The sequence below is a fragment of the Hippopotamus amphibius genome, chromosome 7 (genome assembly GCF_030028045.1).
Source record: "Hippopotamus amphibius kiboko isolate mHipAmp2 chromosome 7, mHipAmp2.hap2, whole genome shotgun sequence".
Classification (NCBI taxonomy): domain Eukaryota; kingdom Metazoa; phylum Chordata; class Mammalia; order Artiodactyla; family Hippopotamidae; genus Hippopotamus; species Hippopotamus amphibius.
Genome location: NC_080192.1, coordinates 10,980,659 through 11,000,398, shown reverse-complemented (window position 1 = coordinate 11,000,398; position 19,740 = coordinate 10,980,659). Strand labels below are relative to the sequence as shown.

The 19,740-nt window shown below is 55.3% G+C and overlaps 1 protein-coding gene across 1 annotated transcript in view; it reads right to left on the bottom strand.

The window, feature by feature from the left end:
• Positions 1-19,740, bottom strand: part of TMPRSS6 (transmembrane serine protease 6) — a 41,458-nt gene that overhangs the window by 11,853 nt on the left and 9,865 nt on the right. Inside the window, exons 3-10 of the mRNA XM_057741368.1 lie at positions 18,910-19,043; positions 17,600-17,667; positions 16,857-17,041; positions 16,570-16,611; positions 12,594-12,798; positions 9,647-9,783; positions 8,221-8,333; positions 7,826-7,935 (exon numbers count right to left, since the gene is read on the bottom strand). Of these exons, the coding sequence (XP_057597351.1) occupies positions 7,826-7,935; positions 8,221-8,333; positions 9,647-9,783; positions 12,594-12,798; positions 16,570-16,611; positions 16,857-17,041; positions 17,600-17,667; positions 18,910-19,043 (994 nt within the window). The remainder of the gene's footprint in view (positions 1-7,825; positions 7,936-8,220; positions 8,334-9,646; positions 9,784-12,593; positions 12,799-16,569; positions 16,612-16,856; positions 17,042-17,599; positions 17,668-18,909; positions 19,044-19,740) is intronic.

The window sequence follows — 19,740 nt, the reverse complement described above, 5'->3', positions numbered from 1 at the left end:
GGATTCTAGTTCCAGTCACCCAGGAGCTGCAAGAGTCAGAGCAAGTCAGAGTCCTTCTCTGAGCCTCACTTTCCTCCTTTGTAAAATAAGGGAAATTATCATCTCTGTTGATCTGACATCTGACAAAAATCTCCACTGTGTCCGTGGAAGCAATAGTCCTTGACTTGTGTACCCTCCACAGACAGGAAGGGAAGTTCCTCCTGTGCTCGGTGTGGGCTGAGAAGGCAGCCTCGCTCCCCATTCAGGCCTTTCCCTGCCACTGAGACGCCTCCGCCGCCCTGGTGGCTTCCCTGTGACCCTCTGGGCATGAGGGAGGCACCAGCCCCGCTCCCAGGACCAGCAGTGCCGTGCTGATGGGCAGCTCCCTCTCCGTGCGTAGCCACACCCGGGTGGGACCATCCCCCAACTGCAGAGCACACTCACATCCCTGCTGGACCCCCACCCCCACCGATGATGCTCTTGTTCCCGCAGAGCAGGTGGGAGAGCTCCACAGACAGGCGGAGTTCTCCCCAGAGAGCAAGTAGGAATCCTCCCATCTCCGGGGTGGGGGCACAGGGGGCTTATCCCACACAGTGCCTGGTCACAGCTCGCCTTACACAGCAAGAGGCCACGCTTTCACAGAGCAGGTGCAGCCGCATTCCGCCCCCCACCCCCACCCCCCGAGCGATGGGACCCTCCCCAGAGAGAAGCCTGGGGTTCCCTGCCTTTCCAGGAGGGACACCCCCACAGAAAAGATGGATCAGAGCCATCAGCTCATAGAAATGGCCCCCACAGAGAAGGAAGTATCCTCACAGAGCAAACCGGGATGCCTATACAGATGAGGGAAATGCCCAGAACACGGGTGGAAAGGTCTGCCGGGAGAGGTGAAAATGCCCCCAGCAGAAAAGGTAGGAGGAAGTTGAGAGCAAGGGGGAGTTCTCCAAAGCATGATGGGAACATCCCACAACAGAGGCAGCAGATCCCCTAATTCCCAGGGGCCAGAGGCTTCCTCAGGACTTCTAGAACATGGCAAGCACTTAATAGTTCAATAACAGTTGGAGGCCTTATTGCATGGGGATTCTGAGGTCACAGCAACTCCACCCTTTGAGGAGGAATTGTTCTCATCTGGCTTTCCAGATGAGGCTCAGGAAGGGAAGTGCCGAACTGGGCCAGAATCCAGCCTCCTCAGGACACAGGAGGCCCCACTCGGCCTGCTCTGTGGGGAGGTGGGCACCCTGACCCTCTCTGCCACACAAACTCCAGGGGCTGAGCCCTCACGTTCCCCATGGCCCCCTTCAGACCTGGCCTGAGGTATAGCCTTCCCATACTGTCTGGCCACAGTGACCATATTTTGCTCCCATACCAATAAGCAGTTCTCAAAATGTGGTCTGGGGACCTCTGGAGGGGGGGTCCAAAGAAAAATTATTTTTATAATAATTTTATAATATATGATTTTAATAATAATTAATAAAATTAATTATATAATTATTTTTATAATAATTTCTCAGGTATCATTTGCCTTTTTCACTCTCATTCTCCCACAAGGATAGAGTAGAATTTTTCAGAGACTATGTGATGTGTGATACAGTAACCCATTGGCTGTGGAAGCAGGTGTGCGGTTTCAGTCATGGTCTATTAATCCAGTTATTAAAGACAGTTGCAGAAAAGCAAAACAATGACATTTTTCCTCACCAAATGTTTTTAGTTTTCGAAAATAGAATTAATTGTTCATAAAATATGTTCTTTATGTTAGAATGTAATGGGTTTACTATTTTAAATGAATTGATAAATATTTGTAAATGTTCTCAGTTTTCATTTCTAATACTGTAAATATAGATTACAAATATGGTTTTTATACAAGGCATAAAACTCTCTGGGGTGCTCAGTAATTTTAAAGAGCACAGAGGGGTTCTGAGGTGGAAAATGTTGAGAACCACTGCTCTGTAGTCCAAGGGGACCAGAGGGGGATGAGGTGCCACCAGGGGGCGCCCCTAACAAGCCCGGTCCTTCGCCTCCTAAAACTTAAAACAAGGGGATTTGTCGTTTGTTTGTTTTTAAAGTATATAAACAAATCCTATACTATTTTAGCATTTTACTGTCCCTAGAGAATTGCCCTGGGGGCTGGGAAATACTGGGTAGGGGGAAATGAGGAATCAGGTGCATTCCTGAACATCTTAAGGTTCGGGGGGCCTGGGGCACTGTCCCCAGATGGTCACAGGAGACTGTGGAGAGACAGGGAAGAAACTAGAGCTTGGTTGGAAGGAAGTGGAACGCTTCAGTTTATAAGAATCTGAGGGTTGCATGGTCACCTTAAGCCTTGGCCAGAGTCTCTAAGGCACCAGCGTCTGCTGATAGGACATTTCTCTCCTGGCATCCGAGAGAGAATTCCAGGATCAGTCTGTGTGGCTCAGACTGGTACTCAAGAACCTGCCCAGCCTGAGCAGCATTTGGTTCTCACCCTGGAGGCCTGGGGCAGACAGGGGGTGGCAGAATTCCTGGGGCAAGGCTCTTCCTTAGTAGGAGCCAGAGAAGAATTCAAGGTAGAGGCTGTAATCTGGCGACTCAGGCTGAATCACTCAACCCAAAGATGATCTACTGAGCCTAGGCAATGCTAAAAACTTTTTTTTTCAAATGTAGGTGCCAGCTAATTTCACATAACAGTCTAGATTCTTGCTTCTGAAAAATAAGCCCCAGAACCACTGGCTGGAAGTAATTACAGGCCGCCCAATTTAGGCAGGGCACGTATGGCCCAGCTAATCCGGTCCCTCCCTCCCTCCCTCTCCCGCCTGCAGCCTGCTTCATAGAACTACGCACTGCCCTGGCCCTTTTGCACCTCTTCGTTTCTGGTTCTTGCCACAGTGCCTTCTGGGAGAGGGTTTGCATCCTCTGGCTCTCCAATCCCTCCCCATCCACCAAATGCTGCCCCCTCCCCACAAACGCTCTCCAAGGAGCACCAGAAGTTTGAAGGCTGTGGAGCCCACCTCTCACCTCAGCTGCAAAGTGCTGGAGGTCTGAAGGCACATTTTTGCACTGGGGCTTGCCTTGCTTTCTCACTTTCCTGGATTTGGGGTATTTTCCTTCTTGCCTCGCCCAGACAGTAAGCAGGGATCTGGTCAACCTTTCATGTCAACAGCTCCACACAGGGAGGAGTTCAAGAAAGATTGGATGGTGGATGGATAGAAGGGTGGGTAGATGGGAAGAAGGAAGTGTGGGTGGGTGGGTGGATTGATGGATAGATGGATAGAAGGAAGGAAGGGTGGTTTGGTGTATTGATGGATGGATGAATGGATGGATGGATACACACACACAGGCATCCCCTTCCCTAAAGACAGGTTAAATGGGAAAGAGAGTCATAGAAGGCAAGCACTCAAAAAAGGAGGACAGCAGTGTCTCACTTGGCAGCCAGAGTGCTGGACCTGAAGCTGCAGAGCTGAAGCTGGGCTTTGCCACAGGAACCCGCTGTGTGACCCTGGGCACTGGGCTCAACCTCAGCGAGCTTCCATTTTCACGTCTATAAGACGGGGTGGGAGCTCCCTTGCAGGATGTCTTATGGCATATGTGAGAAATGATTTCTTTGAAAATCAGCTGCTGTCGTCGTCGGGCTATGAGCTCACCGAGGGCAGCAGCTGGTGCTCCTCCTTCCTCATCACCAGCACCCTGCAGTGCCTGAGGAGTCTCTGTGGCCGCCCAGGGGAGCAAGGGAGCGGAAGGGCCACCCCATAGCCAGTCTGGGCCTGAGGGGCTCCAGCAGGCCTAAGGAGCCAGTGGCTCTGCCTGTACCCATCGGCGAAGTGGAAATGGTTGGGCTGATCACAAGAAAAGTGACATCACAGGGGAGGAAGCTGGCAGGAGGCAGGTTCCCGGAAAGGGGGAAGCCTGTGCTGCACTGACACCCAGCCAGAGTGGGTTCTGTGAAACCCAGCAGCTGGTGACCGGATTTCACGAGGTCAGCTCCCGCCCCCCGCACCAGGCCACTCAAAGGGCATGAGGCCTCAGCCGGGGAGAAACTGGGTAGAGAACAGGGAGGTGGGGGGGAAGGCAGAAAGGGCTCAGAGGAGTGAGGTGACCTGCTCAAGGATGCCCCACCAGGGGAGGGAACCCGGGCCAGCCTCTCCTCATCACTACGCTGGCACCTGAGGGGTGAGACACCCTCTCCCTCGACGCACCCTCTGTTGCTCCTCATCATTGGCCATTCTGGGCCCCAGGACTGTGCCTCCCCCTCCCGACAAATCCTGTGCCTGGAAATCTACACCCTTGCCCAGACCTCTCATGTCTTTGCCACCCACACAAGCAGATTTTCCAACAAATGCTTTTTCAAAGAATTTCCCAGCAACTATATAGGCTGATGGTTATCAAAAAAGATCAGAACTAGAGGAAACGGTTTGTCCGGTGCTTACAGACTGGAGGTACACCTCTGCCTTCCCTTCCACACTCAGACACGGGCAGGAGCCCAGCAGCAGGGGGCCATGAGTCTCTCCTGGGGGACCATGGACCCTTAACAAAGGTGTGAGAAGACAGAGCTGGTTCTACCTAGGCTGCTCTAGGAACTGGCGAGAGGAGAGCCACGGAAGCTGTCTGTCCCCTCAGCAGGATGTCAGTGGGTTGGTCGGGATGCCTAGGCCACGGGAGGGAACAGCTGGCATGGCTGCTCAGAGGTTCTGCGAGAAGACTGCACAAGTGTGAGCACTTACGTGAGCACACATACACGCACGGATGTGCACACACGGGCACTCACTCCCCCACACGCTCTGGACCACACTGCCTCGCTCAACTCTGGTTTCTCTAATTACGAGCTGGGTGACTTTGTGTGAATGCCTTTGCCTCTCTGTGCCTCAGCTCCTCCACGGTCTGTGAAGGAGGCAGTGCAGGCCCTACTTCCTCACCAGGGTGCTGAGGGTGAAGGAAATGGCACCCAGGCTCCGGGTCTGCAGAGTCCGGAGCCAGTTATGGACTCCCAGTTGGTGCCTTCTGGAGCTGCGCTTTATCTGGCCTGCAGCAGCCAGCATCCTCCACCCACGATCTCATTTACTCTTCCCTGGATGGGGGTCTGCTTCACGCCCATTTTTCAGATGAGTTACCTGAGGCTGAGACGGGTGAGTGCTTGGCAAATAGAGGGAGAGGAGCCAGGATTTGAACCTGCAGTGTCTCATCTCAACAGCTGAGCTCTTTCCACCTCTCTAGCCCAACTTGGAATGAAATTTCATTAGGAACTAATGGACATGACTTATTGGGAGACACTTTTCTGATTGGTAAATAACAAAAAGTTGGGGCTCTGGGGCCCTGGGCTGGCCTAACCCTCTCGTTTTACAGACGAGGAGTACATGCAGGAACCAGGTAATCAGACTCCTCGGAGCACATCTTCAACCTCCTAGGAGGTGGGGGAGGCTTGGGAAGAGAGAAGAGGGAGCGGGAGTGCCAGGCCCTGTCAAGCCTCACCCTCCCCACCCCACCCACCGCTCAGCTGCTCCCTGGTCCCTCATCACCACTTCAAGGCAAAAAGACAAGGACAAGAGGCCAAGTCCTTAGTCCTCCCTAGTCCTCAGTTTTCCCACCTGTACAATGGGTGAAGGTAGGGCTCAATGGTCAGCGCAGCCCACTTTCTATAGCTTGATGGTGCTTTGAGACAGCGGGGAGGGTGAGACCCCTCCAACCCTGGTAGCCTCGGTCACAGTGACTGAAATTTCACCACCGCAGCATCATTCTTTCCGATGAAGGCTCTCCCCATCTGTGGTCCACACTTGAAACCCAAGGGTAGCACCCAGTGCCCACACATTTGCCTGACCCTCATGGCTGCGTCATGGAGGCAGGAAGAAGGCCCTCCAGGGGGAGCATGGTGTGGACCACCATGTGTCCTGCTGTTTGTGGCTGGTGGCGGGCCTGGGAGAGGGGCCCTGACTGTGGACCCATCTGGGTACCACTTATTCCCAGTGAGCCTTGGTTCCCTTCTCTGGGAAACGGAATGATGATACCACTGACGTCACAGGCTGTCTGGCCAGTGAACTGAATGCCCTCTGCTGAGCACCAAGCAGGTAGAACGGGGCGCCTGGTGCCAGGGCCCAGCTCCTGGCTAACAGAAGAGCCATGAGGGGTCGGGGCAAGTGCGGGAGCATGAGACCCAGGCCGTCTTGTCCCTTCCTAGCCCTTTTTCAAGATATCAGATTCAGCTCTGGGGTTGAGAAGGTGGCAGGAAAAGCTGTTATCATCATTTGGAGAACCGTGAATCAAGGACCACTCTCAAGGTCACTCTGCAGGCTCCTGACACGGGGATTGAGCCCAGCCATCCTCAGTCTGGGTAGCCCCCAGGCAGGTGGGGAGGGGTCCTGGGGGAGCTCCACGGAGGATCAAGGCAGCCAAGCCCAGAAATGCCACCCACGTGCTGGGACCCATGGGGCAAGATGCCTTCTGCTCTCCAAACAGTGCAGGGCCAGAGTCACAGCACTTGCCATCACCCCCAAACAGCACAGGCCTGAACTCACACCCTCAGCATGGCTTCTTTTTCCTTTTAATCATGGTCCCTGATACATTGCAAACTCCCTGGAAAGGATGATGACGAGTCAATGAGCATTGACTGTGCCCTTTGTCTGGCTGACACTTTTCCAAAGGACCAACCGATGAGCAAAATACAAGCATTGGTGAACGTGGACACCAACCCCAGAATCCAAGAATTCCACAGTCCTAGAACTTTCCAATTTTAGTGTATTGGAATCATGCATACTCAAAATCTGTGAAACCAAGAAAAAAAGAGCCTTGCATATTAGAATCCCAGGCTCTGTTAGACCCCTAGGACCTCAGGGTTGGAAGGGAGAGCAAAGGCCCAATCTGCTATTAGATGTAGAATCTTCTTTTCAGCATCCTTGGACCCTAGCTGGGGAGGGGTCTCGCCAGTTCTGCAAAGCTACTCTGAGATCCCTTCCCTCTCCCAAAGCCTCTGCCGCCCTGCAACAATGGTGCCACGGGAGGGTGTCCTTCTGGTGCCCCTCCACACCTCCCACTCCCCTCCTGCCCCACCCCCACCCTATCATCACCTGTGCCTGAACCATCCTCTCTCCCTCTGTGGGATGCTCCTGTACGACACTGAGATACAGAGCCCCTCCCATTGTAAATATCCCCTCCCTTGAATGCCCTAATTCTTGCCTTCTCTCCCTAGACTAGGAAAAGCGGGTCCACACACTCTGTTCCCTGCTTCCCTGCCCACCCAAATCCTCTGTGGCTGTCAGGACCATCAGTGGCCCCCAGGGTGCCAGCCCCAGTGGGCATTTCCCAGACATCATGCTACCGATCAAACTGCAGGCACGCTGACCAGAGGATGGCTTGGCCCCACTGTGTCCTGCCCACCTCCCCAAGAGACTCAATTCTTCCTCAGGAACTTTGTCACCAGGGGGGCCAAGGGCAGGACGGATACCAGGGCTGGTGCCCCATAGGGGGTACGGGTGATTCAGGGTGGCCCTGAGAAGTGGTCAGGTTGGCCAGGAGCAGGATAAGGGAAGAGGTGCCTCCGGCTGCACTCGGGTGGGTTTGGGGAAAGGCACCCTAGCTCTGCTGAGCCCTGTGCTTCTGCGTCATCTATTTAAGGATCTGGGGTGACAGCACCCAAGGAAATGAAACCATTTGACTCTAACTAGGATCAGCATCCAAGGTGGCTGATGAGAAATGTGTGTCTGAGACCTCTGGGTGGCAGGAGGGGAAGCTGGGACCCGGGTTGGGGGCTGGGACAAGGACTGGGTCAAGGGTGAGGCAACAGCCCTGATCTCTGCTCTCTTCCCATCATAACCCTCTGAGGTCCCAGACTTGGGCTCCCAAGGGGAGTTACCTGTGGGGAAAGGAAGGGGGTTCTGGGGTGGGGTACCTCCGGTTCTGAATGGTCCACTGGCCCTGGGTGCACGGCATATCATATTTCTGCCTCCGCAGCGCATAGGCGTCAAACCAGAGGGCCAAGCCGTAGTCCAGGGAGGGCACCTGGGACAGAGGAGCTAGTCACCAGGTGGCCCATGGGCTGTGGCCGGGCTGGTGGCCCCACCTCTGAGGCCTGCCAACACAGGGTGCCGGCTGGGGCTGAGGTTTGTCAGTCACTCAACAAATAGGCATTGCCATGGCCAACAGAACCATCCCACCCGCCCTGGAGGGATTGGTACCCAGAGTTCAGCCTGTGGGTGCTTCAGCAGAAGCAGGGCTGTGCTCCCCTCCCAGCTGGGATCCCCAGAGGTCTATAGGGTGCTCTGGGCAGAGGGTAAGTGGGCTCACCGTGAGGCGCCAGGAGCAGTGGGTGCTGGGCGAGTAGTAGCTGGGGAAGTACGGCGTGCTGAGGACACCCTGCGGCTCCAGCCGGCCCTCCAGGGTCAGGTTCACCTCGCAGGCTGGGCCCGAAGAACAGAAGTTACACAGGGTGCTTTGACCCTGCCCCGCTGCACCTGCCAGCAGGTGGGGGGCAGCTGGAACCCTACCTCCCCTACTGCCACTAAACAGTAGAGCCTAATGGCTTAGTGTGAATGTGTGACCTTGGGCCTCAGTTTCCTTGTCTGTGAAATGGGGACAATAACAGTACATACCTCATAGGGTAGTTGAGCGGATTAAATAGACATGGCAGGTAGCAAGTGCTCCACACATGTTCGCTACTGACATCAGCTGTGTGGCACTTGACGGTTTACTTAATGTGTTCACTGCTGTTCCAGCCTCACAGTTATGGGGGTTGGGAAGGGAGAATCGTTCCCCTTCTCGAAGATGAGGTTTGGGGAAGAGGAGGAACTTGGCTGAGGTCACACAGTGAGAGGGGGAGGGATGGGGAGCAGGTGTGCCTCCCGCGAGCCCACCACCTGCGATGGAGTCAGGGTCCCTAAAGCCCCCCATTCCCCTCCCTGTAGAGCTGTCAGAGACGTCTGTGAGAATGGGCCAGCTCTGGCACCTCTTTAGCCCCAGGGAGTCCCAGAAGGTCACCTGTGGACCTGGGCCACAACCAGGAGACCAATGGGGTGGACACTAGGACAAGGAGGGGACGGTGGGTGGGAAGAGGCAGACTGACAGCGGAGGCAGGAAGAGGAGGCAGCTCCTGTTTGTAACCCTGCCTTCCACCGAGCCCAGGACAGCCAGCCAACGGGTGCGAAGAGTGGGGCGTGCTCTTCCTGAGAAAGGGGGTGGAGGAGGGGGAATGGGGAAATGGAAGAGATCGGGGAAGACTCAGTGCCGCAGCCTGGGGGACACTTTCCCATGAAATGCTGTGAATTCCCCATCCCTAAACACCCCATGCCGTGTGGTTGACCTTTGGTGTGAGAGGGCTGTCTGGGGGATCCCACCCTCCAGGCTCAGCCAGGGTGGGTGCAGACGGAAGAGGGGCAGGGGAGGACAGACAGACAGAGGAGGGAAGACAGGCAGTAAATTCGGGAAGGAGAGTCAGAAAGAGGGCAGGAGAGAGGATGAGGGGGAAATGAGGGAGGGAGGGAGGGCGGGAGAGAGCGGCAGAGGAGGGGGTGAAGAAGTTGGGGGAAATGGAGTGAGAATAGAGCGAGATAAAGGGGGTGGGGGTGAGGTTGGAGAGCAGAGGCGCTTCCAGAACCTTCCCTCCCGTATCCCATCCCCAAGCAGAGCAAAGAAGGTGGAGACAAGCCAGGGGAGCACGCCCTGCTTCGTTCACTGTGCCCCTCCCCCCCCTCCCCTCGGGACCCCTGGCCCTCACCCTGGAAAGCCACAGGCTGCACAGAGAGCACGAAGGGGTCGGAGTAGCTATGCAGACCCTTCTTCCAGACCACCGCCATGACGGCACCCGAGGCCAGGACCTCCACCACAGGCTCCTGGCGACTGCAGCCATAGACCCTGGTGGGACAGAGAAAGGTGGCAAGGAGGGGGCGGGGCCTGGGATAGGCCTCCAGGAGGGCAGCAGGTTTCCCAGACAAGCAGAGGAGGAGGGGCTGCAAGCCCGTACATCTGGGTCTTTGGCTAGTCTGCTGTGTGTCCTCAGGGAGGTGTCTGATCCTCTCTGGCCCAGGGGGCTGACTGGAGGCCATGTAAGAGTCAGGCCAGCTCCTCAGAGGAGAGAGGCCAAGAGGTTGCCCAGACTTCTAGAGCTTACAATTCGACTGTTACTGCTGACTGCAGTCCCACAGCATCCCTCCACCCCCCTCAGAATCCCTGGGACCCCCGAGTGCCCAGCAGGGAGACCAGACTAGCACCTGTAGGGGCCACGCCCTTTGGCTGACCACAGCTGACCCTTGCCTTGTTTTGAGCTGGAACAGAGAGAAGACAGGTGTGCGGTCTGCTGACTCCTTGGGCACCCTAGGATTCTACCCAGAGGCTGGTGTCGGGGAGGCACAGAAGAAATAACCGTGTCAGAACTCTAGAATCTTAGTGGAATGTCAGCTCTGAAAAGGCTCTTGGGAGATTGCCAAGGTCAACTGCTTGGTTTCCAGGGGGGAAACTGAGGCTTGTGAACCTGCCAAGGCCCTACCCTGGGTCCACAGCAGAGGCAGACCGGTGCTGGACACTGCCTGTGACAGCGCCTGGCGTCCCCATGTGTCCATGCCCCTGGGGAACCCATCTCAGGTGGGTGTTCCTGGCTTCCCCTCCCTCACTTTTTGCCAATCGCTGCCAAACTTCCTCTTATCTCCAATGGAATTCTCTGGAGCCCTTGCTAATCTACAGGCCCATTCCCAAGGAGCTAATAACCCTGCCTCCCCCTCGGGGGTGGGGTGGGGCGGACGCCAACATCCAGCAGCGCGGTACTGGCTGCCCACCTGGTGCCCGCTCTGGACTTGACTGGTGGGAGTGGGTGGCGATGCGGGGGGCTGCAGGCATTCGGCAAGCGCGAGAAAGCCAAGCACAGCCCCCAAAACTCCACCCACGGCAGCCCTGGCAACACTGCAGCTGGTGAGGGAAGACTGAGCGATGCCAGGAATTTCCCCAGGAGGGTCCTGGTGCCCCGGGGTCCTGGAAAGGGGCATTTCCCTTGGCCTCAGCCCACCCAGGCACTGGTCCCCACTTCCTCGTCCTCCTGCTCTGACCAATGCCCACCTTGCTTGATCTCACATCTGGGGGACCCCCACCCTCCTGCACCACACCCTCCCCGCCTCCACTGCTCCTCTCCTCCAGGAGGTAGGAGGTAAAATATTAGGGTTAAAAGAGACCTGAGGTCGCCTTTAATGGTCGCTTTTAATATTGGGTGTTTTTCTTCTATTTACTAAGCAGCTGAGACCTTGTTGAAACTAGAAGGAGGTGAAAGCTGGCGGAGGCCCCACCCGCTTCCCCCCACCCCATGTCTTCCCATCACCACTAAAGTCCCCCTCTCACGGTCTGGGATACACGTGTGAGGACCCTCCAGTCTTGTCTGACCCATCATTTTACACCCTCTCCGAGGGTCTGAGACAGAGTGAGCCACCTGGTGCCACAGTAAGTAGGGACAGAGCTGAGCCAGCAGCCAGATGCCCTCCACAACAGCAGACTGAGCGGGGCACTTGGAGAAGCCCCAGGGAAAGCCCTGAAGCGTCCCCAACCTCATCAAGCCTGGAAATCAGCTGTGTCTGGCTTCTCTGTGCTTCCCAGAGCCCTCCAGGAACCCAGCCCACGCACACCCCAGATTGCAATCAGCACGTGGCTGCGTGGGGTGGAGCTGCAACCAGAGCACAGCCTCAGAGCCTGCAACGTCAGAGAGGCCCTGAGGGAGGGGGCCAGGGAGAACCTTCACCCAGCTCACCCTCCAGGACGGCTCTTGATCTGAACATGCAGGTCCCATCCCCATCCCGCCTGGAAGCTGGGCACCCAGTAAGACAGAGAAGGCAGTAGCCCAGTGCCCCAGGGTCTCCTCTACCTCCTATAGACCCATGCCCCTCCCCTACCCAGTGGGGAGGTGATCAGGCTCCTGGAGGCCAAGGCCATTTCCAGCCCCTCCATGGTCTCCCCACGGCCCACCACCTGCCCGCCTTCTGCATTCCCCATCATATCCTAAAGCCCTTCTTTGCTCAAGAGCTTTCTGTTAGTTCCCCGCTTACTAAGTATTAAAGTTCAGGTTGCTCCTGGCATTCTCTCCCCTTGGTGACTCAGCCCCAGCTCGAGTATGTATGAGGACAGAAGTAATGGCTAGCAGTTCCTGGATGCTTAATGGATACATCAAATGCATAGGAATAATGGACAGCGTTACTACGTGTGAGGCTCTTGGCCCAGGAGGTCTGATTTAAATCCTCATAATAACCCTGCTAGGTAGGCCTGGCTGTGCACCCATTGTACAGGTGAGGAAACTGAGGCTCAGGGAGGCAAAGTACCAATAACTTGCCTTAGGGCACACAGCTAGGAAGCAGTAGCATGCGGTTGCAAGTCTGGGCTGCCAGCCTCTGGAGCATTCTAACAAGATCATGTCACCTCCCAGAGCTGACATTAGGGGTCATCTAGTACAACTGTTTTGTTACAAATGGGGAAACTGAGGCTGGGGGAGGGGAAGGGGATTGCACACAGCACATAGCCATTTCCAGTCTCCTCTCGCCATCTGCCTCTGCGCTGGCCTCGCTGTCTCCCAGATACCGAATACCAGGGCCCGGGGTCACGCAGCCCCTTGTCTCAGCACGCTGGGTGTGGCTTTGACCCCACACCATCACGCCCTCTCCAACCTTCCCCCAACCACCTTCCCAGGGACTCACGAGGTGATGAGCCTCCTCTCGAGGGGCCCGGCCACGTCGTACATGGCCAGCCGGTCCCGGCAGTCGGCCAGCGTCCACTCGAGCCGGAGTTTGAGCATGAGATCCTCGGGGCCCTGCAGGTGCCACAGGCAGCTGGAGGCCAAGGGGTCGGGCCCCTTCAGCCGGAGGACCTGGCCCTGACCCACGTAGCTGTAGCGGTAGCAGCCTGGAGGAGGGAGAGGGACAGGCTCCCTGACCCCTGTTAGCTGGGAGGAGAGACCCAGGGTGGGGCCAGCCCTGTCAGGTCCTCGTGGGGCAGGGATAGCAGCTGGATGGGGATCAGCCCCGATGTGCTATGTCCCAGCTTTCTGCTTCCCTGAGCTGCCATCTCCAGCCTCCTCATCCATGCACTCATCGATTGGTTCATTCATTCGTTCCCTTAGCACTCCCTGAGCTCTCCATGCCAGGCAATTGCCAGAGAAAGGTCCCATCAGCTGCCTGCGACCAAGAGAACAGCAGGGAAAGATACAGACACTGGGGGGAATAGCTAGGGAGTGAGGGCTCCCAGGGAAGTCCTGGGAGGTCACAGAGTGGGGAAAGGGCTGCAAGCCAGGGCGGGCAGGGGACTTGGAGGCAGGAGGGCAAGTGGGGGGAGGGAGGCAAGGTCCAGATCACGCCCAGGAGAGGAGACTTTTCCTCCTGCAGCCATGGGAGCCATGGAAGGTTAGGCAGAGCCGGGACATGGTTGGGCTTGGATCGCAGACTCCTCTGGCTGCTGGGAGCAAAGCTGAGGAGGCCAGGAGACCAGTGGGATGGCCAAGTAATAAGGGGAGCGGGCTGAGGGCTTCATTCAGACAGAGAGAAGGGAGTGTGTTGCAGTGGGGCTGGGAGGCAGCCCAGGTAAGGGAAATGAGCTCAAGCTGGAGACAATCAAACAGCGCGAGTGAAACAGATTGCATTCAGCAAGCATCTGGATACATGGCCGGAACTGAGCTAAGTGCTGTGCACTCACCATCTCATTCAATAGCTCCATGAAACAGTTTCTATTACTGTCCGCATTTTACAGACCTGTGTCAGAGAGACCCGGATTCACGTAGTCTCCACCTAATCTTTCCTGGGCCTCAGTTTTCTCCTCTGTAGAATGGGGGCACTGACAATCCTTGCACTTCGGGATGGTGCATGTTTGCATGCTCAGCATAGTGCTTTGCACACAGCAGGTGCTCGATACATGCAGTGGCTGTTCTTCCTCAGGTGGGTGTTGGGGAGAGGAAGAAGGTGCAGCTGGGGAGGAAGTCCTGTGACTTGTCATCCTTCAGCAGGTCCCACTTGGGGCTCAGATGTAATCAGTCCCATTGGCTGCCCTTACTTCATGCCTCCTTCTCCATCACACCCATCTGCATCCACACCCCCACTGTGCCTTCGCTCTTACGTTTAGTCCGCGAGCTTTGAATGCAGTGCTAGACCTTGCACAGCAGTACCACCTACACCATTCATTCATTCATTCATCACAGTTACTGGGTACCTACTATGTGTTTGATTTAGGCTCCAAGGACCAGCAGTGAACATGGGCCATAAGTATGTCATTTAAACCTCACCATGAGCCTGTGAAGCAGGGGGGATGGGTGCTCTTCCAGGAAGGAGTAGGGATGTGGGAGTGAGCCCCGGATGTGGGAGGCAGCCTGGTGTGCAGGGAGTCCACATTCTGCACTTTCGTCCCGGCACCCCTCTCATCAGCTGTGTGACTCTGGGCCACTCGCTCAGCCACTCTGAGTTCTGTCAAATGGACACAGTACTAATCCCTGTCCCACCTCCTTCTCTGCATGGTTCTGAGGACCAGGATGGGAATGGAGGTGAATGAACAGGCTTTGCTCTGATACTGATGCCTCTCTTTCAACTCCCTCCTCCCAACCCCTGGACATCCTGAATCCAGCTGGGGAGCTGACCTCTCCAGGGAGAGACCTCTGACGTCTGCAAGGGGAAGGGACTGGGCACCTGGGGAAAGGTGCTTGGCTGTTCCTAGGCGTTCATATTCCTTAAATGTTGCTCCAAGCTGATGCTCTGCTTTTGCCATTTTAATAATTACATTTTTGTGTGAGCCTAACGAAGTGGAGAGGGATGTGCTGGTCTCTTTGATAATCAAACACCTTGAAGAGTCCGGGAGAAAGTAAATGAACCTGCCTCGTGTGTTCTCCTCATCTGGCTCATGCTCTTCCCTCTGCCCAGAGCGCCCCCTCCCCGCTGGACCTGAGCGTTTCCTACCTATCCCCCAATCCTGAGTCTGTTGCCCCCTCCTCCATGAAGGCTTCCAGGACCCCCCGGTCAGGAGACATTCCTTCCACCCTCTAGAGGCACGTCCCTCCCTCTGCTTTGGGTCACAGCCCCCAGGGTCCATCTCTGTCCCCAGGGCAGAACAATTCCCTTTCTGCACTGCCTCCGGGACCTCTACTCTAGCCCTAGCACTTGGTGATGTGAGATTCTGTTTATGTGTCTGTTTCCCTCATGGGGCTCAGAGTTCCTCCGAGGGCAGGGGTAAGGACACGGTCAGCTGGTGCCTCCAGAGTAGGCATGGGGCCTGGCGTGGACAAAGTGCTCCAAAAGCCTGTTTAGAGGACTTGACTTGTCATTCTCACCCCATTAGACACTGTGCTCTGGGAGGGCAGGGGCTCCGGATATGTACTGAACCAGCTAAGGATCCTTATAAAGCAACTGCCAGAAACTTGGGGACACATGGACACCCAGCACAGGCAAGGGCAATGGAGAGGCCCATTCCAGACCAAGGGTCAGGGCAGCATGTGCGCCGATGCAGTGTTAGATGATAGATAGATAGATGATAGATAGAAAGATGATAGATAGATAGATGATAGATAGATAGATAGATAGATAGATAGATAGATACATACATACATACATACATACATACATACATACATACATACATAGATAATAGGTAGATAGGTGATAGATAGATGATAGGTAGATGATAGATAGGGAGATAGAGAGAGAAAGAGAGATCCGTATCTTGTGCCTTCCTTTGGACACAAGAAACATCCTACTGGTTCCCTCATCAGTGAGTTAAATAAATCTTTGATATGTGCTCATATCTTTGTATGAGAATCATGATTTTTAGTATTTGAAAATTGTCCTTTGACCCCATCACCTCCATCCACCAAGGAAATAAGCATTTGGCCAGCCACATGGGAGGAGAGGAAGGTCAGAGAAGGTATAACCAGGATTTCAACTCTGCCTCCCTAAGTAGTCTAGGAAGAATCTGAGGATTTTGGAATTTGTTCTCAGAGCCACTGGGTACAGTAGCCCAGGTGGTGCACTGCACTAGTGTGGGAGTCTCCAGTCACACAGACTACAATGTGGACAGCGCTCCCTGGAGTTGTGCAGCATGGTGGACCTGCTGGTGCTTTGCTTTCCAGGGTTCAGCGAGAAAACTGGAGCCTCTTGGAGAAAAGTAAAGTGACTCTAGCAATAGGGCATGGCGGGGTGGGAGGAGAGGGCAGATTAACCTGGCTGGCTGAGAAAGGGAAGGAAAAAGTGGAGGGAGTATCCTTGAATGCGACAGAAATATCTCTCAAAGACCAAGTTTTAATGCCCAACTGACTAATATACCTCGAATTGGCAAGACTATTTCCTACCATCAGTGGAAAGGTAGATTGTGGGCAAATGGAATTCCACGATAGAAAAGTAGGGTCGTGTTGATGTGCAACTAAATCTGCTACTCAATCACACCCCACGCACATAACACACGCACACTTTTGTACAAGAGACATACACATGTGTTCACATGTGTACAACACCTCCTCCCCTCCCCCCACACCCCCCAGCCTTGCTCAGGACCCATCACTGAGTCCACCGTGACGCCCCCTGGGTAACCCCAGACCATGCCCCCTGTACCCACAGAAGCCATGTAGACCCCTGACACTCAGCCAAATAAAAAAAAAACACCAACTCAAAAGGGAAGTGGGGAAGAAAAATCAAAGTCTCGTACCCAGAGTGGAATTCAGTGCCACTATGTCTTTCACACTGGCTTCTGTTAAAAGGAAATGGACAAACAAATAAACAGATAAAAATAAATAAATGAATCAAATGAAATACAAAATGAAAATAAAAATAGAAGAGACCATTGGAGCCAGCCTGTCTGAGATTGACCCTGACTGCCCCGCCTCCCCCATGCCCTGACCCTCAGTCCTGGCTCCCGGCCACCGTCGGGGACCATCCCTGAGAGCATTCCAGCCCTTCCCGGGCCTCACCCATGTTCCCGTCCCCAGTACTGACCCAGGATCACCAGGCCCTCGGGGTCCACCTCATACTCGGCCCTGTAGGGAGCAGGGGCCGAGCTGTTGGCCATGGACAGCAGCTCCTCCACCATCAGGGCCCGCACCACCTCGGGGCTCAGCATCGCCCGGCGCTGCTCTGGGACTTGGAGGATGAACCAGAAGAAGCAGGTGAGCGGTCCCTCCCTGGGATGCAGAAGTGAGAGGGGGCTGGAGGAGGAGCCTGGAGTTTGGGACCCGCCCAGCCCCCTGCTCCTGGTGGGAGCTGGGGGAGGACACCAACTGCGGCTCATGTGCATTGAGCGCTTACTACCTCGAAGGCACCGCTCTCCGCCTTCACGTGGAAGCCTCCTAACAACCTCTAAGGGAGGGGCTCTCAACAGCCCCATTTCACAGATGAGGAAACTGAGGCACAAGAGGTTTGGTTGTGTGCCGCAGACCCGCTGAATGGGACAGCTGCCTACCACACCTCCATGGCCTCACCTGATACCTGTCAGGCCCTTGATAAGGGCACCATGGCCACTGTCTAGCGTAATCCCTACCACACCATTGTGCCCATTCTTCAGATGAGAAAACCAAGTTTCATGAAGGGAGGTCACACGCAGGAAGCCAAGTTTCCTCTCCGTACCTCAGTTTCCCCATTTTAAAACATGAAGGCATTGCATCAGAAGCCTACAGCATCCCCTCCCGTTCTTTGAGTCTAAGGTTCTAGCAGGGGCTGGTTGCGGGGCTGGGGCAACTCACCCAAAGGAGTAGACAGAGCTGGAGTTGTAGTAAGAACCGAGGCAGGTGCTGGCAATGAGCTCCTTGAGCTAAAAGAAGGGGGAACAATCAGAGCCCCCTTGTGACCCTCTGTAGAAACCCCCTCCTGCCCTGGGATGCCCTCGGCCCCTCCCAGCAGCCCTGCTTGACAGAGGAGCCTACAGGGTAGAGAGACGTGCCCGTGGTCACAGGGTGGGCAGTGGCCACGCCAGGAAACAAACTTCATTCCATCTTTTCCCCCTCCCCCTACACCCAGGCTCAGCCCGACACCCCCACCTCCACCAGTTCTGACCTCGACCAGACCACCAGTGGCCTCTCCCCCTCCATCAAAAGCCACTCCTTGACCCTGAGAAGGCCCACTGGGCTCCTGAATCCCCTCCTCAGCCCCAGCCACCAACCATGGGAGCTCAGAGGTTTGGTCTCTACACGTGTTCAGTGGCAGTGCTGCTGGCGGGGCAGAAGGGCAGGATTGTGGGTTCCAAAAGCACTCTGCACAGCATAGAGGTAATGTCCACACTCTGTCCTCTCTCATCTCAACCCCATGGCAACTCTACAGACAGGCACTGTTGTTATCACTCCACTTTACAGGAAAGGCAAGAGAGCCTTGGGTGGGTGTCCCAGAAGCAGGTCCTGAGTCAAGGATGTGAAGCAAGTGGTTTATTTGCAGGTGATTCTGAGGAACACCAGTGGGGAAGAGAGACAGGCAGGGAGGCAGCCGTCACGGCTGTGAAGGTGCCAGGCAGAGCTGTGGGTAACTGAGGTGCCATCCAACAGGGAGCTCTGGGAGATGGTGGGGACATCCTCAGAACTGCCCCTGCCAAGGGGCAAGGGAGCCGGGGTATTTATCCACCGTCTCCATCTCTCATGCCTGAGGGTTGCTGCAGGGAGTAACTCCTCAGTACTTCTGGCCCACCCTGCTGGGCAGGGTGCAGTCCTGCGGCCTGAGAGTGGCAGGTGCTGGCCACGGAGACCATCCCCAGTGCAGGAAGCCATTGCCCGGGAGGAGAGGGGATGTGGGTGGGTCCTGGCAGCATCCCTGCACCACCCTAATTTCCTAAGGTCATGCTTCTACTAATTGGCACAAACAAGATTTAGTCCAGTTGCATTTGACCGCAGAGTCCACTAACTTTCCAACCACCCTACACCACCTCCTTCCACCATGCCTGGAACAGGGCTGTGATCCCAGCGAGTGCTCTGGATGGACTAACCCACTGGCCTGATATGATCAGGCCCCTCCCCTCTCCCTTCTTGTCCCCACCATCCTCCCCTCCTTTCCCTGCCATCCTTCCTACCATCTTCTGAGCTTTGGCGGTTTCACTGCGGAAGGCACTGGACTCCCGGCGGGCAAGGTCCTGGGAGAAGTGGCGATTGAGCACGCGAAGGCTGCCTGAGTACACCTGGCTGACCGTCACCTCCGCCTTGTACCCTGCCCAGGAAGAAACCAACAAGGTTAACCAAGGGAGCAGATGGGGACGGCTCCTGTGTCCCCCACACCTCTCCTGACACCCTGAACCCTCAGCTCGGCCTCCAGCATCTTGAGCCTCCAAGGCACCACCACCATCATCATCATCTTTGTCACTGTCATTCAGAGTTTGTGTAGTGACAAATTGGCCCCACAACGCCAGGGAGGAGAGAGGCCTGTTGATGGGTGGTGTTCCAGAGGCTCCTGGGCAGAAGCTGACGCAGTGATTGGTCCAGGACATGGATGCCAAGAAACCCACATGAGCCCAGAAGGTCAAGTTCTTGGTTTGGCCCCTCTGTGTTATCCAGCAGGTTCTCCAGGTTGCACCTACTATGTGGGATACACTAGTAAACCAAGAAAGATGCAGCTGATGGTGATGGATAAGACAGACATTTCCCCAGTCACCATACAACCTGCAGGATTCATCTGCCAGGAGGGCCTTAAAGGAGAAGCACAAGATGCTATAGGAGACATGACAGAGAAAACCTGGGCCAGGGTGACCCTCCATCTGAGATGGGAGGAATGGAGAATAAATTGAGAAGAGGGCAAACAGGGAAGTACCTTTAAGGCAGAAGGAATGACATGTGCAAAGGCCCTGTGACAGAGGGATCATGGTATGGACCAGGCCAAAATCCTGTTTGCCTGGAGCAATCAGATAGGA